At 36.3% G+C, this 18,951-nt stretch overlaps 1 protein-coding gene and 1 long non-coding RNA gene across 14 annotated transcripts in view; one reads left to right on the forward strand and one right to left on the reverse strand.

Moving 5' to 3' along the window:
• The first annotated feature begins 53 nt into the window (after positions 1–53).
• LOC104650980 (uncharacterized) lies at positions 54–18,509 on the forward strand. Its single transcript, XR_012517628.1, has 4 exons — positions 54–100; positions 372–509; positions 884–984; positions 16,469–18,509. It is a non-coding gene; the product is annotated as an uncharacterized LOC104650980 (long non-coding RNA).
• The window catches only part of UNC80 (unc-80 homolog, NALCN channel complex subunit), a 225,708-nt gene continuing 208,868 nt past the window's right edge, over positions 2,112–18,951 (reverse strand). For 10 of the 13 annotated variants that reach the window (XM_074399089.1, XM_074399092.1, XM_074399091.1 and 7 more), the window contains 6 exons: positions 18,509–18,647; positions 15,978–16,034; positions 9,109–9,190; positions 7,926–8,037; positions 7,095–7,294; positions 2,112–6,047 (listed from right to left, as the gene is read on the reverse strand). In XM_074399089.1, the coding sequence (XP_074255190.1) occupies positions 5,781–6,047; positions 7,095–7,294; positions 7,926–8,037; positions 9,109–9,190; positions 15,978–16,034; positions 18,509–18,647 (857 nt within the window). In that variant the 3' untranslated portion in view covers positions 2,112–5,780. The remainder of the gene's footprint in view (positions 6,048–7,094; positions 7,295–7,925; positions 8,038–9,108; positions 9,191–15,977; positions 16,035–18,508; positions 18,648–18,951) is intronic. The other 3 variants (XM_003925592.4, XM_074399093.1, XM_074399096.1) reach the window with 2 other exon arrangements.

Here is an 18,951-nt window from a genome sequence, read left to right on the forward strand (position 1 = left end):
CTTCCGGACTCTACCGGAAGTAGCGACTCTGCGGTGAGGAAGTCCCGCCTCCTGCTGTGGTGAGGCAGTCCCGCTTCCTGCTGTGGTGAGGTGCTGTCAGGTGCTGTCCTGGACCGGGGTCTGTCACGGGGGCCTCGTCCTCCTCCTTCTGACCTTCCTTCTTGGGCTGTTTGAATCTTTAAGTCCTTGCAGTACTCAAGGCGTTCCTTAAGCTTTTTTCGCTTTGCTTCCCCTGCAGTCCCCTCTCCTCGGCTCTTGACTTCACATCACTTTGTTTCTCCACTGTTTGCAACGAGTTCCTTTCCTCCCCAGCGCCTATGCTGCCCCTTTAAAACAACAGTAAAAACCTTGCTCTCTCGTATTTCTTTTAGAGCTCTTGTTTTGAGCTGGAGGAATCCTGGCTCTGCCAGATAGCAGCTGGGTGACCTGGCAAGTCACGTCCTGCTTCGGTTTTCTCGTCTGCAAAGACAGTGCCCAGCTTCAGGTTTGTGAAGACTGAGTGAAGCCAGGTAATGCACCCAGCAGGATGCGTGGTGCTCAGTACAAAATGGTAGTTATTATTGCCCTCTTTTTCTGCCTCTGCATTTACTCATTCCTATCTTTTTTTGTTTTTCCCTCTGTTGGTGCTCAGAAAATGATACCCCAACGTGAAGGCCTCAGAGGCCACAGTGTTTCTCTGACCTCCTGCCCTGCCTTTAGTCTCATTCTCCCAGGAGGCAGGTCATAGAAACTAGAGCCCCTCTTCCCTAACAAGAGCTACTGAAAGCAGAAACCCTTTTCCCTGAAGCCAGCCGTAAAACTCCAAAGTGTTACTCTAATTTTCCTCTATCTTTCTGTGTAAAAACTGGCCATTAAAAAATTATTTGATCTACCTCGATTTTAGGTTATACAACTCCTCTTCTAGAGAAATTTCTATCCCATATCCAGGAGGAGGGTATGCTGCACAGAGAGGCCAGGAACCTAAACTAGAATGGCCAAGGCCAGGTCAGTCTATTAGCATTAGATTGCCTGTTTTGTCCAATCATATTTCTACATCGCTGTCTATACTTTGTTGAACCTAAGTATAAAAATGGGTAATCTCCCCTGTACCTTTGGGTCTTCATTCTGAAGGCTCCGGTGTCAGGTAAAATTATGATCAAGTAAGTTTCTAGCCTTTTCTCTTGTTAATCCTCTTTTTGTCAGTGATTTTCAGCAAAACTTTTGGGAGGGTGAAGGGCAAGTTTTCCCTTGGCCCCTACACCTCTCCAATGCTCATTCACAAATTGTGTAGGTTCTGAACTGTTCACACACAGTTCAGAAATGGGTAAGAGTATCCTGATGCTAAATGTGCCTAGGGTCAGGAAAAGAGAGAAGTAAAACCACATGAGGGGGAAAAAATGGAGTTAGCAAGAGCAATCCTTATGGAGTAAGGATAGAGCACTTTGTATAAAAGACAGAACTTGGACCACATGGTGTTTCTGGCCACATTGTGAGGAGCACCAGATCTTTAACAATCCCACTGGGAAATCTACCAGTTACTCTAGTAGGTTAAAGCAAAGGCAAATAAGTTTTTTTTTTTGTTTTTTTTTTTGAAAGTTAGATTTGGGCCAGGTGCAGTGGCTCATGCCTGTAATCCCAGTAGTTTGGGGGGCTGACATGGGCAGATCATCTGAGGTGAGGAGTTTAAGACCAGCCTGACCAACCAATTGGCCCTGTCTCTACTAAAAATACAAAAAAAGAAAAAGATTAGCTGGGCATGGTGGCTCATGCCTGTAATCCGACTACTCTGAGGCAGGAGAATTGCTTGAACCTGGGATGGTGGAGGTTGCAGTGAGCCAAGATCATGGCATTGCACTCCAGCCTGGGCAACAAGAGTGAAGCTCCATCTCAAAAAAAAGAAAGAAAGGTAGATTTGGAAAGCATGAGTAGAGTAGAGCTAGTTTGTGGGAAAAGGTTATAGGGAGTGTTTTGGGGGGTGTCTAATTGGATGGTGACCTCAGGCCAGACTGGGGAGGTTGAGGGTGGCCAGCAAGGCATTAACAAAGGCATACCCCTGGATCCAAAATGAACATCTTCCAGAATTAGTCAACCTCTTCCCCACATTAAGAAATGAAACATACATATCCTAAATATTTTTAGACTTATTTTATTATATGTCCATACCTAAACACAGAAGTCTTAATATCTTTCATAAATATCTTTCATAAACATTTCAGTATTTATTCATATGTATTTTTTCCATGTTCTTTGGTCATTCAGTATTCATAACAGACTTTATAGTTATCTGAGGGAAGTCGGCTGTGTAGTCAATCTTTTGTTTTTACCTATAAAATGGCTAATAAAGGATTTTCATCCTGTGGTCACAGTGACGATTCAAAGATTTATGGAGGTAAATTGATGTGTAATCCTAAATGATCCTAAAACAATATAAGTAAATTTGTCTTAAGCTTTTCCAAATACATTCTGCCCTCAACTTGTTTTTATTCTCCTGAGTGTCAAATCAAAATTTGTTTCTGAAATGCTGCAGTTGAGACCCACTAAAGTAACTGAAGTGGGACTTTTTACTCACTGCCAAGACAAGGCCATGGAATTGGAAGTGTAAGGTCACAGGGCAACAGCATGACTTGGTGTGATAGCAGCAAATTCTGGAGACTGTTTTCTATTAAAGTATCCTTTATAACTGGAGGAAGGATATTTAATTCATGTTTTGGACTGTAATTCTATTCATTTATGACCCTTTCTTCCCTAAAGGTCCTTACACACACCCTATTCTTATCTCAGAAACTCTCAGAGCTGGGCAGCAGAGTGGAGAAAGTTCTTTGTTGACTAAAGGAATATAATGCTAAAAAAGAAAGGAACTATCACCTGTGTAAGGTACTCTTGGAGGCTTGAAACAGCAAACCAGTTACTCCCAGCCTGTGCAACAGGCCCTAACCAGATCACCAGTACCATAGAGTTTTCTACCAGCACTGCCATGCCCATTTATGCCTTTTGATTTTGACACTGTAGTTCTCAGTGCCTTGTCTCAATGCACTCGATAACTCAGTTTCCTTTTCAGAAAAATGAAATAGCTTATCTAATAGAATTCTAGAAAGCAGCAAATACTGAAAAATGAAATTAAAATGTTTTGCTGTAGGAGATCCTACATCCAGGATTTAAACTGTTTTAATTGGATCTGAGTCATACTATCATGGATAGTACATGATTTATTCCAAGGTCTCTCAAAAGTTAATTTCAGAAGAAGCAACCTCTTTGTTGAGTCTTAATTTTTTTCTATGTGGGAAGTGGGTACCTTTTTTTATTTTTCCTCTGAATAAGATAAATATCATTAAGCATCATGGCTTAAGAAATTATCTACTATTACCAACACTGTATTTATCATATGTAGTAATTAGCTTTTAGTCATATACTTAGTAATATTTTGAACATTTATCTTGAACTTTTTTTAATCTTCCCCAACTTTTTTTTTAATAGTTATTCCTTTCAAACTCCAGGTAACAGTATTCCTGAGAATACATCTTGTGACAGTTTTATGCACACACATATAGATACTTTAGCCATTACACATAAACATTCAACACATTACATTCAACACATTTAAGGGCACCTTAAATGAAACAGATGCATACATCTGCAAAATTTCAGTAGTTCCAGTATGAAAACATTCCTACTCTATAAGGCCCTGTTTCTCAGAGTGGAGGCTTTTTTGCAAGCTACAACATTGCTTAGCTTATTGAAAGTTTCTAATAGACGTCCATACACAAGAGTGAAGGAGTCAGGCTAAAAAGGCAGACAGACCAGCATAATCATGTTCAAAACAGCCCAATACTTTTTAAATATATGTAAGGATATTTAGGATTCTTGTTGGATATTTAACAATCTTCTTTGACGTCTTTGCTATTTAAATATTTCATACAATTATACATAGATAATTTGAATCAAGAAACTGGAATAAAGCACACACATATGTAGAGACTCACATAGCCCAGACACTTGTAATTACCAAACATAAGGCCTCTAATGCTAATTGAGCAGCATAATTTTTAACAGGTGAAATATATCAGCTTGGAATCATAAAACCACTTAACATTTATATTCCTGCACTTGAGAAATATTTCAGCTTTAACTGTAAATAACATGAAAATATTGTAAAACACAAAGGAGGTCATTTACTGCCTCAATTTTCTGAATTGTTAGATTTGAAATTTTTAGTTTTGTTCTTTTTAACTCATGGATATCTTTCATTCTTTTAGTGATAGGACCATAACCCCAAATTATATTTGAAATTATAAACCACAATATAAACAATGCCTATTTAATAAGCAATTCTAACAAAAAATAATTTTCCTTTATGATTAAAGTGGGTTTAGTAGGTATCCTCTTTATGTACATATACATTTCATAGTCAACACACTCAAAGTTTAAGCATACAGAATGTGTTTTAAATTCATTGCAGGGTAATCAAAGTCTATAGTTGACTTCATCTTGAGGACTAAAACACATACACACACACGCGCAAGCACACCTATACCACCATACCAATTTAAGTATGTATATGAGTTTGTATATGCCTAGTTGTTAAGTAACAGTTTTCTAATGTAAATTGTTAAAATTGTGAAATTCTTTGTGAACCACATGATGTACAGCCCCGTGACAAGATCAGTAATACACTAGGTGTTGACCTTACAAGCCTTCTAAGTGTTACACTTTTCTTGAAGTAACTGAACTTCAAGTTAAAGGCCTATTTGTAAAATATATGAACTGGAGGTGTCTATGAAGAAATTGTTTACTTTATACATTTTTTCTTTTAAACTTAGATGTTCCAAGTATCATACGAATATTGTCTCTATTGAGAAAATGTTATTAAACTGATTCTAACAACACTAACCTTAATATCTGAAAATACGCCCTCAAGGGCAGGCACAGGATACGGTAAGGAAAAGTATTAAACACATTTCCCAATAGTTTCTAATCTTGGCATTAATGTAGTCAGGGCTAGGAATAGGAATACCATCTCTTTTAAATGATTATATTTACATTTAGGTTTTATAATTGTATAGGCTATTTAGGTTCTTAATTCAGAGTTATTTCTGATGATTTCTAGAATATTCTCTAACACGATAGATTATGAAATTGGATGATTATGACATCTGCATTTCGATCTACAACATGCAATGAAAATGACAGTTGAAAAATAAATATCTAAAAGTCCACAGCTCTATATATAGTATTTTTTTTCTTCTTCTAAATGGCTGTATTGTTAATCAAAACAAAAATGGCTGTAGGCTTGTTATTTAGTATCCCCAAAGTAAATATTTTTCTTATTAATTATTTTTTATGTAAATTGCTACTTGTATAGCCAACCTGAATTAATATTTTTAAAACTATAAAAATAAATATTTGCATGAGATGTATAATGTGAGTAATCTCAAAAAATTGCATTCTATTTTTAGGCCATATTATTTGTTAATATTTCTATGAAAGCAGCACTGAATAGTATATATTTTTTTAACTGCTGAAGGCTTCTTGAATCATAAACAATGTGCAGTGAAATGGCTCTTTCCCCTTATTCCTCCCTGGTTTTATGATTTTCGCACAACTAAATCCTTTTAGCCATTGACTTTTAAGATGTTTATGAAACATTATGTGTATTGGCAGCAAAATCTATTCAGATTTGTGCTACCCATTAGAAATAAAGTGCTATTTTGTAATTAATCTTTTTTAAGCAAAAGTGTTGAACTTGTAGTATAGAGATCACTTTCATGTCTTCTGTATACCTGCAGAGCTTACAATATACAGAATTAAACATGAGACTCATCTAAGACTTCATCCATTTTCCCCAGCTCAGTGGGAGTAAAGGTGAACTGGCTAGACAGTAGGGGGTTCTCCATGCCATTTTCCTCACTGATGTGAAGGACAGTGTCTCCATGCTGTAGGAGGCTGGATGTCTCGAGGCCCGTGAAGTCATCAGGGTCAGAGAGTTGGGTAGAGGGTGGACTGTGTGCAGTAGCACTTTGTGCTTCTGTTTCCTCTTTCTTTTCTCTTTCTTCAGTTGAAAAGTTCTCGCTCTGTGATCAAAAGGATCATAACATTATGGAATGATAGGATGGGTACCAGAAAAGATTATAAAAAAATGTCATTGTCCAGTGGTAATTAGAAAAGGAATCAGATGGCTTGTCCCAGTTCCAGCCTTTGTTATAGGTAGGATCTTATATAGGCCTTCCAACTTTCTAACCCTCAGTTTTTGAACTTATAACATAAACATAACTTTTGATTTTGCTTATCTTAGATACCGTGAGGATCAAATGGGATAATAATCTTAGTGTTAAAATGCTTTTTAAGCGTTAAAGACTATACAAATATATACCGTTATATAGCCCTTTAGTTTTCCTTAAATACCACATGAGGAGAATATAAAACTATACAAATTCATTTATAAAAATAAAAAGAAGAAATATATCAAAACAAGAAAAATATCAGCAAAACGATGAGGAAAAAGATCAAGACAAAAAGTTCCTTTCATCTTATAGGACATAGAGGTTCTTTATTTAAAGTCTTTATCTAAAATGATAACTTTATTTTTTAAAATTGAACTAGCTTTCAGCTATCCTTTATCTGAAATGCTTGGAACTAGAAGTGCTTTGGATTTCTGATTTTGGAATATTTGCGTTATGTAATTACCTAGTTGAACATCCCTAATCCAAAAATCTAATCTAAAATGCTCCAATGAGCATTTTCTTTGAGCATGAGCTTTGAATGTCATATCAGCACTTAAAAAGTTACAAATTTTGGAGCATTTCAAGTTGCAGATTTTTAGATTAGGGATGCTCAACATGTATAAACTTGTTTTCAATAGCTGTTTTTGCTGCAAAGTATTTTCTCTTAGGTTTTTCATAACTAAAAATACCAAGACTTTTCTTGTTCCTTCTTAAGTAGATATATTCCTGGCTGCACTTTATATAGATTTTCTTTTTCATGATAGCAGGAGCAGTGTCTGTTTGGATAACAAAGCATTGCAGACCTGGACTTTATATGGAATAAATGTGCATATCCAAGTGGCTGCTAGAAATAAGTACGCAGAGAGCAAGCCTTGCCTGTTTCTCTAGTGCCCTCACCTGCTTGGGAGACAGGCTGTGGAGATCCGCAACAATTATGGCAGGAGAAGATGTGAGGACTGGTTCGTCCACTGCCTCTGGTTTCCTAGATGGGACTGGGCTGCAGCCCTGTAGTTGGCCTGTAGCAGGAAGTGCATCTGTTGGGACAGCTGCTGGCTCTGGCTGAGCCTCAATAAAGGTCACAGACCGTTTCTGGTCCACTGTAGGTCAGAGGTGAAACAGCAAATTGGGGAAGAGTTGGTGGAAATGGACTGTCAGTGCTTAATACTTGGTTTTAACGAGTGTCTCCTGATTTGTTTTTTTTAAATAAAAACATTGCTGGGCTTATTGATAAATGAAAGCATGTTTGAACATTTTGCACATTTGACTTCATGTTCTTACAAAGAGTAGGACTTAGGTAGAAAAATCATTTTCATATAAATGGCCTAAAATAACATTTGTGTAGAATACTGGGTGAAGTTAGTCATTCCTAATAACACCTGCCCACAGGACTTAGAAATCCCTATTATTCACCATACCTTTACCTTTAATGAGACGTATAGCAAACCCAGTTTGTTTCAGGAAAGAAACCACGTCCTTTTATAGTCAAATTTCATAGTATTAGTGGTTTACCTTGGGCTCTTCCATTTGTCTAGGTTCATCGGGGGTAGAGACAGGGATTGGAGAAGGCAAGAAGAGAAAAAGACACTACGTTTTTCTGGGAAACTCCTTCCCTTATGTTAGCACCTCCCCAAAGGTATGCTTAATCAGCTCGGTTTTTGTAAGCCTTCCTGGCTGAGTTGCATGGCATCATGGCAATGGTATATTCAGAAGGGACACAGGAGACCTCACCAGACGGCTTCGTTTTAGGTTGAATGCTCCTGCGAGTGGTTGACAGTCGAGCCCCTTGGCGATTTTTGGGTTCAGTCTGAGTTTTCTGACGTGATAGTAGAGGACGTCTTAGCTAAAAAGAATAGGCAGAATAAAACTTGCAGGAGAGTCTAACTGCTTAGGAGGAAATTGTTTATTTATTTATATGTTTCTGTGGATTCTTGTGGTTGTTCCTTACATTTATAGCTGATAAATTTATTTCTTCATCTTTAACTGTAAAGTATTTTCTTCTGACATTCCCTTTCACTAGTTCGTCTCCCAATTATTACTCCTTTATATATGCCAAGAACATTGACTAACATAATTTAGATTATAAACTTGAGAATTTCAGTTATTTTAGGATGCAAAATGAATTATTGCTTATTGAGCAAGCTTTTCTCATTTAAAACTTACAGTTGAATATATACTAACTTTCAAAGGGGAGGTTTATTTTTAAAACCTCAGAAGCTGGCCAAGTGCCTGGTCCCTGAATCAATAATGGGAGGCTCCTATGGAAGCAAAAGTGATAAGCTGCTTCCAGATTTTTTTTTTAGACAGTAATGTAAAATAACTCCACATAAGGAAATCTGTAAAGATGATCGTTACTTCAATTTGATTTAAATTTAATAATCTTGAAATGAGAAAGGATAGACTTCTTTTTCCTTGCCTCTATGCAGAAACGGGCCTTAAATCAACTGTATAACAAATCCTCTATCAGTAAGTTTGGCTGGTAAAGAAGGTTTCTAGGTAAGTAACAAATAGAATTATAGGCCTACTTACTTTACTACATAATCAGCTTTGCTAGTAAGAAAATTCAGAGCTAAAATAGAATATCATTTGTCTTGCCTAAGTATTTACACATTTTAAAGTTGCTGTGTGCTGCCTATTTTAGGTAGGGTGAGTGCAAAATACACACTTAAAAAAAAAATACATTGTTTTATTTAATTAGTTTTTTAGAGACACAGTCTTACTTTGTTGCCCAGGCTGGACTCTTAACTCTTGGGCTCAAGCAATCCTCCCACATCAGCCTCCCCAGTAGCTGGGATTCCAGGCACATCCAGCAGCAAAAAGTAATTTTAATATACATGGGCATTAAAAAGCACACATTCTACAGTCTAATTTGTAGGATGGTTCTCTTGCGCTTGCACTTTAAGGGTCTGCTTACCTGCCTCAGGCCCCTCTTCCTCCCCAGTGGCTGCTGAACGAGGAGGTTCTGTTGACCAGGTTCACTTTGTATACTTGCCACCCTGCCAAGCATCAACAGTGTTAGCGTGCCCTGGAAAGAGTACAGGAGACCATCCTCTGGTGGGTGTTAGCCAAAATCACTTGTATGATACAGTCGCTTCAAAGATATCATTATCTTTGAAGGATAGTCGGGATACTCCTTGGGATGGGTATTTTCAAAGGTTTGGGAGGGAGGACAAGGCCTTGTAGCCCCAAGCTGCCAAAATTGAGATTCTGTTTTTAATCACTGATGTCATATCTGTCATTTGGAAAACATCAGTTTGATCACACCCCTGGTTTGGAAGCCACCAAAAGGTTTTAAGATGTCATGTTCTAATCTCAATTTTTTTCCAATGGGAAGGGAAACAGTAGTGACAAACACACACGAACAACTCTATCACATGGATGGGAACACCTTTTTAAAATTTCAATTTAAATGAAAATAAGATGGACAAATATCAAACACATCAGACACAGAATTTATTTGGGTGAAGGGGCACATTCAACACATGTTTGCAGCCTGAAGTCTCTGTGACTATTGAGTAAATGAATAGTCACATGGGTAAACAATTAAATGTTTTTTAAAAAATGGTTTTAGATTTAAAGGCTGGCAAAGTATAGCTATAGTTAAGCTATCATTACAATGTAGGAGCTTTAATATCGAGTAACTGCACTGAAACATACCATGCAGTTTATAAAAGCAACAACCTGCTCCCCCCAAATTTACTGTGTACGTGTGTCTTTTGTATGCAAAAATGACTAGAAATAGTTGTTATTAGTTTTGGGCAAAGCTGAAAATACTGACATGGGCCCATGATCCTTTATCATTCTGCATGCATGTATAAAAGATAATTATAATGGGAGTGGAGTGAAGAAAAGAAGTATCCTGTGCCCCAGATAATATTATAAGTCTGTGGATGATGCCAATGTGGTTATTTGGTTAATGGTTAATTAATTTCTGCTTTGCCTTTGCAAAAGGAGAGTCATCTACAGATAGTTCTTAAGGTATAATATTCCACAGAGGAATCCAGAATCAGCAACTGTTCAGGGAAAAGAAAGACTGTATCTGTTCATTTCCATTTTCTCAAAAAAGAGCTACTTAAATACCCAGCTGCAGTAGTAAGGAGAGAAACTGGTGGCAAGACAGGCAATCAGATGTTTCCCTTTTTGTATTAATTATTAGTTAATCATTACCAAATTGACATACTCACATTGGTCATTTTTTAAAAGTCTTACATTTCCACTAAAAAATCAATGTGATCCCCAAATGGAGTTCATCAAATTTTTTATGAAATAAGGATGTAATTACACCATTTGGAGTACACAATAACAAAATCCATAAAGAGAACCAAAACAGGTGTTTTTAAACTTTCTTGTTCCTCTGAATATCGACTTTAAAAAGATCAATGTGCATTATCCTTATACATATATAACCTTGAAACAGATATGGTATCTTCATATCATATCTTCATCCTTTCCATGAAGATAGAAAATTACCCCAAAGGAACAATGCAATAAATTCTGATAAGCAGTTCAGACTATGTTGCTGTAATGTTTTAAATGACATCTCCTTATTAGTTATACATGTTAACATGTCTGATAAATTGGAAAGAGTATTCAATAACCATATGCACAAAAGTAGGAACAAGTTTCTCCTAATACGAAGCAAAGCTTTCATTGGAATGGATTCTTCATTGACATCTAAATGTTACCTCAGTTCCCTTGGCCATAAGAGGAGGTTAATACTTACCAACTACCTCCCATTAAGGTAGAGAAAAGAAGTTAGTTGATGTACAATGGTTTGAACATGAAAAGGGATGTACATAGCATGCTTTCTTGTTTTACATTTGATGTTGTAATGAGTTTATTGCTTCTAGAATACTAAAAGGAAGTAGGTAATAAAATGTTTTGAAAATAATAGGGCAGAGAAAATGAAATCGAGGCAGTCCACTTGTCTCATTTTTATTCAGGAATCTGTGATTGTGAGAAAAAATGGCATAGGAAAAGAAAGGAAATTCACGTTACTTAGGGAGTGTTAAATGTCAAAACATAATGGTAATTTCATGATGATTATTCCAGGAGAGGATCATAAGCATCAAAATTTTCTCTATGGATAGAGAGGCTTATATCTAAGAGGTGTATCAAGTTTATAGCTTTAGTATTTAGTTGTACCGTAAATGATATAGCATTTCATCATGAAATGCACACATCAAAGATGAAATTAAAAATACATCCTTGGAAATAACCCAGCTGATAAATTATACTTGCTCTAAAAACTTGATTGCTAACATGTTTATATTTAGAATATCAAAGGCTGGCTTAACTATGTACAGTTAGGACACATTAAGAATAAGCAGCCAAAAAAGTTCACAATGATAATTTATGCAGAACATGTTTCTTTTTCTGGGATCTATGTCAAATTGAAGTTGCATATAAAAAGTTTCAATTTAGCTTCTCTCCACGTCATGTAATATTTCAGTCATCTGTAGGATTTGTGATACAGGACTATAAGATGTGCATTACTAGAATGAACAAGGGGACGACTAATGGGTTTTCACTAAGCACCTCCCTGTTATGTCGTTTTCATTTGAATTTTTTGAAACAGTTCCGTCACAGTCCCCACCTACCAGAACTACAGTAATCAAGTTATTTTCCCCTTTAGGGAAATACTATGTCATATTTGATGGTCAATTTTAAAAATATTATATTGTATTTTATGGTCACAAAACATTATCTTCCAATAGACAACTGAATCCTTTCAGATGAGTGAAATATAAATTTCATGCTCTGAAAAGTTGAGACTATTTGTTGAGATATGTCAGAGTAGTGGGACAACTTCTTAAAACTGTCCTACAGAGAAAACTGGTTTTCTAATTTTTTTTTTTTTTTTTTTTTTTTTTTTTTTTTTTTTTTTTTTTTTTTTTTTTAGACAGAGTCTTTTGCTCTGTTACCCAGGCTGAAGTGCAGTGGTACTATCGCTCCTCGCTGCAACCTCTGCCTCCCGTGTTTAAGCAATTCTCATACCTCAGCCTCCCAAGAAGCCTGGCTTTTTTTTTTTTTTTTTTTTTTTTTAAGTAGAGACAGAGTTTCATCATGTTGCCCAGGCTGGTCTTGAACTTCTGGCTTCAAGCAATCTGCCTGCCTCAGCCTCCCAAAGTGCTGGAATTACAGTCATGAACCACGGTGCCTTGTCAGGTTTCCTAAAACTTTTAATCTTGGGAATGAGATATGACTGATTTCCACAGTTTTGGCCAATAGGGTGAAACAATAAGGATATAAGCAAATAAAGCTTTCTAAATTAAAGCTAACATGTTACAACAGATTTAGGAATAAACCATCTCTTATGTTTTGAGTCACTGAAAAATAGCACTGGGTGAGACCATCACATGGAAAAGTGAATTTATATTTTCATTGCTTTTATCTGTACTTTTGATTTCAATTTTAATACAGTTTAGAGAAATATAGAGGTGGCACAAAAGACATGCAGCATCATCGTTTACCCTGAATGATTGCCTTGTGACAGGAGTTCCTAGAGCCAGTACCTCACTGGAGCAATAAGGCAATAAGCAAAAAGTAGACAGCAGGGAAATACGCAGTAGACTAAATCCTACTTCCCCTTTCTCAATAAAAGATTATTGTTTAAAATTTACTTAACTCCAACAACATCTGACAAAATATAGCTTAAGTGCCACATAATTTAGAGATTATAGTTGAAAATCACATTGAAGGGAATAATCTAGATCTTTGATACCTGGTAAGAACGGCTTTAGCAATGGCAAAATAGGTATCTGTGTATCACAACACATTTTCTTAGTCATTAATTCTCAGCTACTTAAAAAGATTTTTTATTTTTTTGTACTTTGAGAGCACTTGCCAAGTTTTTATGCTTTGAAAATGTGTATAATCATGAGGTGGGTCCCACTGTATAGGTTACTTTTCTTTTCACCTAAACTACATAGTCTTGTTCAAACATTTTTATTTTTCGCTGTGCTTAAAGTATCCTTGCACAATCAAATAGCATTGTAATCTTTTTTAAAAAAAATTAGAATTGACTGTCAATTCCTGCCTTTCAAAATGTACTAACATGTCTAACCAAAATCTAATTCTTTATTGTAAACATCTGGCCATAAGCTCTTAAAAGCCCCTGTCTGTCTTTATTCTTCTGGAGAGAAAACATGTTCATGGATATGTGTGTATACTTCAGGGTAGAGACAGAGAGGGAGCATCTACAATGAATTTCCACAACTCTAAGAGCAACATTCTCTAGAGAAGAGAATTCTCCCATGGAATATTACTTCAGTTTATTAATAGCCAATACAAATAATCTTTTCTGCAGAGCAGAGTGTTTCTAATAGGCTATTTCTGGAGATGAATCTAAAAGAAACCGGTTAGCATATTAAAAAAAATACTAGAAGTAATTTTGATAGGTATGGCATTTTTTAAATTGATTTCCACTTATTCATCAGGGTATCTTGGTCTCGTTCTCATTTAGCCCACTCCATCCAGCTTACCCCTTTTGTCCAAAACAAGTATCCTTTCAAAAGCAAATACTCATGCAAATTTGGCAAAATGTAAAAAGAGGGTGGGAAGAGCAAAGTTTATTATTTTCCCTTAGGTATGCTTCCTGATATTCTCTAAGCTTTAAGGTGAGATTTTCATTAGGACTACTTTGGGTGTATTTTAGGTCCTCAGTATTGAGTGTATGCTAAGTGCAATTACCTGGTTAATGCCTTACTACTTCAGGATTTTAAAAGTCTGCAGCATAAAGAAAGTTCACGCCAAAGATAAGAAAGTCTGGAAATTAAAAATAAAAAGTATATATCCTATTTTTTAAACCAACTTCCTAATAAATGCCAAGAGTTCCTCTCCTCCAAAGAGAACTTGGTGACATGATGTAGTTCAAGAGATAAGATCTGCAGGGTATGGCAAAGGTGGATGTGCTACTGGTTGGTAGAAAGCCTCTATTAGAATTATTTCAGAAGCCAACGTGAATGCCTCATATTCCCATTTCTTAATGACCACAACTGGGTCTGGGTGACTCACACCCAGAACTAAAACACAATGGTCACAGAAACAACAAATCAATGGCAGTTGACCTAAGACAGTCATCAAAGTACTATCATGACTGACTAATTCAGTTGTAGACAAATCAATAGCTTTGGCTCTGAACCAGTCTCACCTAGCAAAAACTCTGGGTTTATTTCCATTGACACTGGAACCAGGACACACTGAATTGGTTTAGAAAAGTACAAATAGGTCCTTTGACCCCTAAGCCTGCTAGAGAGTGCCAAATAACTCAGGAGAGTTCATAAAAATAATCTCAAATTCCTGCCTTCTCTCACCAACCCTGGACTAGTCCTTACTAATCAAGAGTAGAATTTGGCCTAATTAGAAAAGCTCCAGCACAACGCTAGCTAAATGGAAGTCTGATTTAATACTCTCTACTCTCAGTAGGCCACTGAAATTGTCTTCTGATTAAGGTTTCCATCCCACATGTAATTTTAAACATTAAATAAATGCTTTCTTTGAAAGTAGTGACCACCTTGCTAGACTTGGTTCAGATCTCTTCCAACACTGTGAACAATAAAGGGAAGCCTTCTTGAGGCCTGTTTTGTTTCTCAACTTCCTCCTTGCCCCCAAACTCCTGCTAATGGAATTAAGTCTGCACTCTGCAGCACTTCCACATTTACCACCAATAAGAGACTGATCTGTCAAGGCGAGGGCTGGCAAACACGAATGTTATGAATTATGGGTCTGGTTAAAAACAAAATACACCCAATGATGGACTAAATTTCCCATTTTCAATTGCAAAAGAAAATGTGAAATCTGAACAAGATGCAAAGAAAACAAAAGACAGCCTTTCGCGGGAACAGCCTCTCAACATTTCCTCATCATTGTGATAAAGCAATAAACACGGGTATACTGTAGTCACTATATAATGCAAACCTGAAAGGGAATGTTGTTATCTCTTGAGATGGCACAAAGATACTCTAAGGATGAACAAGAAGCCTTACTCCTAATGAGGATTAGTTGAGAGGTGTGAATCAACAGCACAAGATTAGGAATGTTTGACGTGGTTTATCTGAGTGTTAAAGGTGCAGTCCCCTTTTCAGAAGCTTTAAACCAATAGCCAAGACATTATATTATTTGCATCATAAGACTTCTCTTACTTACCAAGAAATGTTTGTGCCTGATATTTCATGCAAGTTTTGGAGTCACCTTTGTGCTAGAACAGACGTTCTTTATATAAGTGTTGCTGGAACAAGCTACTATAGAAGCCTGCCCAATAGCATGCATCAAAGAGAAGGAATTATAGTATATAAATTGTATCAACATTACTATTCTTTTTATAACATCATTGTCTGTTTTCTTACCATCTGTGATATTAACTAAAAGACCTGTCTTGATTTAATAAGGGGCTTCCTGATGGTATATTAAAAGGCCTCTGAAAAACAATTCTTAATAAATATCAGTGTGGGAGGGAAGAATTAGATGGGATAAATTTAACATTTGGCTTACCAAACTTTTAGACATCCATGGGAAATGCCCCATAAATAATTCTACAGTTTTTTTAAACTAAGCTTTTCGGGCTTACTCGATTGAGATTGAGCTCTGAAGCTAAAAATAAAGGAGGGTTTGCTACACCTTTGACTTCCAGGCTCATATGTTCATGAACAACAAAGGGCAAGGAATGGAAATAGATATTAAGACGGGGCGAGAAGAGACAGAGAAGACAGAGAGACAGAGGAGACAGGGAACAGCTAGTTTCCCAGCACAGACACCAATAGACAGGTAGCATTGACACTGTACCTAGAGAGGCTACCCTCGGCGGCCAGGCCCTGGGAGTCATCGAGGACATTAGGTTCACTGCAGGAGGGGTAGGGAGATGAAGCATTTAGGGAAAGAAAATGAAAAAAAGAAAAGAAAACAGGCATGCAATTTTCTGCTTCCAAGAACCAAAAATAAATAGATTTAACAGAACAAAGAAGGAAAAGGAGACAGTCAACCATTTCACCTTGTGCTGGGTTTGTCAAGACATAGGACTCAAGGCAATGGGAGAGGAAGGGCTTTGCATGGATACAACTCTCCGAGGTGTAACCTATTTATTGGTCAAGAATTAAAATGAATTCCAAATGGACCCATAAGCTCTGAAACACATTGCAGAATGAATCCGTAGAAGATGAGACTATCATTTCCTTTGGTAACCATTTGGCTAGGTGGTGATTATTTTTAACCTGTCTTATGTACATGGTATTTCGTTGACCAGAACCCTGCTTCTTTCTTGTGCATTCTAACATTAGCACACAAAAACCACTTACCATGGATTGCCACAACCAAGCTCTTGGAACTGATGCCATTAAGAAAAGCAAAGAAAGAACCCAACTTTCCCTGCTAATTTTGCAGTGAAAATGCAATTAAACAAACGGAAGGAAGATATCTTGGAAAATTCACATGGAACTTGCATTTACCTCCTTACTCTCCATCCTCTAGTGACTGAATTGTAAATGCCAAAAGAAGAAATCTGTCAGGTTGGTGAGAATAATTAAATAGTTTATCGATTGATATGTATGTAGCTGAACTGAGATTTGTGAACAGAAACTGTCATGCTTTATCTGTCTTTCCTTCAGAGCCTAGCATTGAGCTAAGCATCTGTGAGGCACTCAATGAATACTTGTTAAATTGGAGAGAAGTAAACCGTTTAGAAAACTGGAGTGCCTGACCCCAAAGAATTGAAGTTTACCTAATAGTAGAGTATAAAAATAGCCTCTGTCCCCAGAAAGACTTTCCCTAATGTACAGAGACAGTATTATTACCTTCACTAGTCTTCTAAAATATGAATTAAGCCCAAAGTACTTAACTATATTATTGTTTCTTGATTTCTAGAAATCAAATGTTCAATCATAATGTGTATAATAAGACAAAATTTCTACCTGCAAACAAGTTGACCCCTTAATACGTAAAAAGGAAATTGATGGACTCGTTATTTTAGGTAAATAACAAAAAACCTCTTTATGAAATTTCTACAATTCTACAATTTGAATAAAACTTTCAAATAATTGATTTTTTTCTTATATTCTTCATAGAACCATGCAGATTGCTAGCAATTAAAAATACACTGATAGCTACCAATATTAGATGCTTGTGTGGCTTTATATCTTTTTTTGGACATGTTATTGTTTGGCTTTGATTTTGTTCACACTTTTTGTTTATAAGAATTTCTTTTCAAAGGAAAAGTACCAAATGGTAGATAAAACAATTTCTTAAAATGATATAAAACTTTATATAGTATTAATCTTTGTAATAATTAAATGGTACTTATATAAAACATTGCCTTCTTAAAAAGTATGCAACTTGTTTATTATTTATCATTTTATCCTATTCTTTGCTTTCTCCAAATTTGGGCTTTGTTTCACAAATTTTATTTCATCTATGTAGTTCATGAACCATTTGCTAAAAGATTTGGGTATGGGATAATTATTCTGGCATATAAACTGGTTTTATATGAACATCACAATATGTCCTGAATTTTATTATTTTCCATGTGTGAATTGTCCCACAGTGAATCTATAGGTATTAAAAAGAAGCAACACACTAAAATCATGTAAGGTCAATTCCTTGAAAAACTCAATTCCTGAAGGGAAAATATCATTGATTCCAAAATATTTGTCTTAAATAGATAAATGTTTTGACTCATATCAGATCATTTTCATTATACTTTTACTGTATATATATCGTGGAAGGTTTTTTTTAAAACTTATATTCTTAAAAGACAGAACACACAAAGAAAATGTTTAAAGGGGTTTTGTCATGGAATCATAGAACTACAGATGGAGAAGTTACCTTAAAGATTTAGCAAACCTCTTCATATTGCAGAGGGAAGAACTGTGGACTATGGTTAGACGACCTGTCCAAGGTCACAGGCAGTAGCATGGATCCTTTTCTGCTTGGTTAAGTGCCACTGCCTACAACTGAATACTAATAATATATCAGAAGCCTAAGCTTTACCGAATACATAAAGATGATCCTAACTCTTGCCAAGTACCCATCATTAGCTTAGGTAATGATAAATGTGAAATACAAGAGTGTCATTTGACAACAGAAAGATCACGTGTCCACAGAAAATTTTTAAGGAGAGAAAATACTTGGATCAGAGATTGGGATCCCTTCTACTAGCTTGGCTTAGAAAACTGCAAAGTGTGGCCTGCAGGAACTCTGTTGAAAAATCCTTTGTGGAATGATCTATATAAAAACGTGACCATTGCCTGCTTCTCTGGAGTACATTTTCAGAATTTATAACTTTACCCCCAAATGCAGAATATAATATAACCATAGCTGTTTACCTCTGGCTGGGTAGCATGCCCACCTCAGCCTGAGGTGCAGACATGCTGGAGACATGGCTGGAGAATCGCCTCCTTCCAATGGCACTCAGGAGGTAAGCTTCTTGTTCACTTACCACGCTGGGCATGCTTACAGAGTCATCTAAAAGGGGCAAAGGAATAGAGTGTTATAAAAACTATGACACTCATCAGAAAAACCCCACCAAAGCTGCACTTGGATTCTATCCTTGGCTTGACTACAACTTAGGGCTGTCTGTAAAGCTAAATTATCATTGCTCCCTTCATACAGATAAAAAAAAACTTAGACCTTTGGGGGTAATGATAATTCTTAGCATCTATATATCTCCCACCCTTCCTTCATGAAGAACTAGAATATCCTTCATGAAGTAAATGTAAATTTTTACAAGTAGATTATTTGTGAAAGTCAACAGGCATCAGCACATTTA

Source organism: Saimiri boliviensis, chromosome 5 (assembly GCF_048565385.1).
Source record: "Saimiri boliviensis isolate mSaiBol1 chromosome 5, mSaiBol1.pri, whole genome shotgun sequence".
NCBI lineage: Eukaryota > Metazoa > Chordata > Mammalia > Primates > Cebidae > Saimiri > Saimiri boliviensis.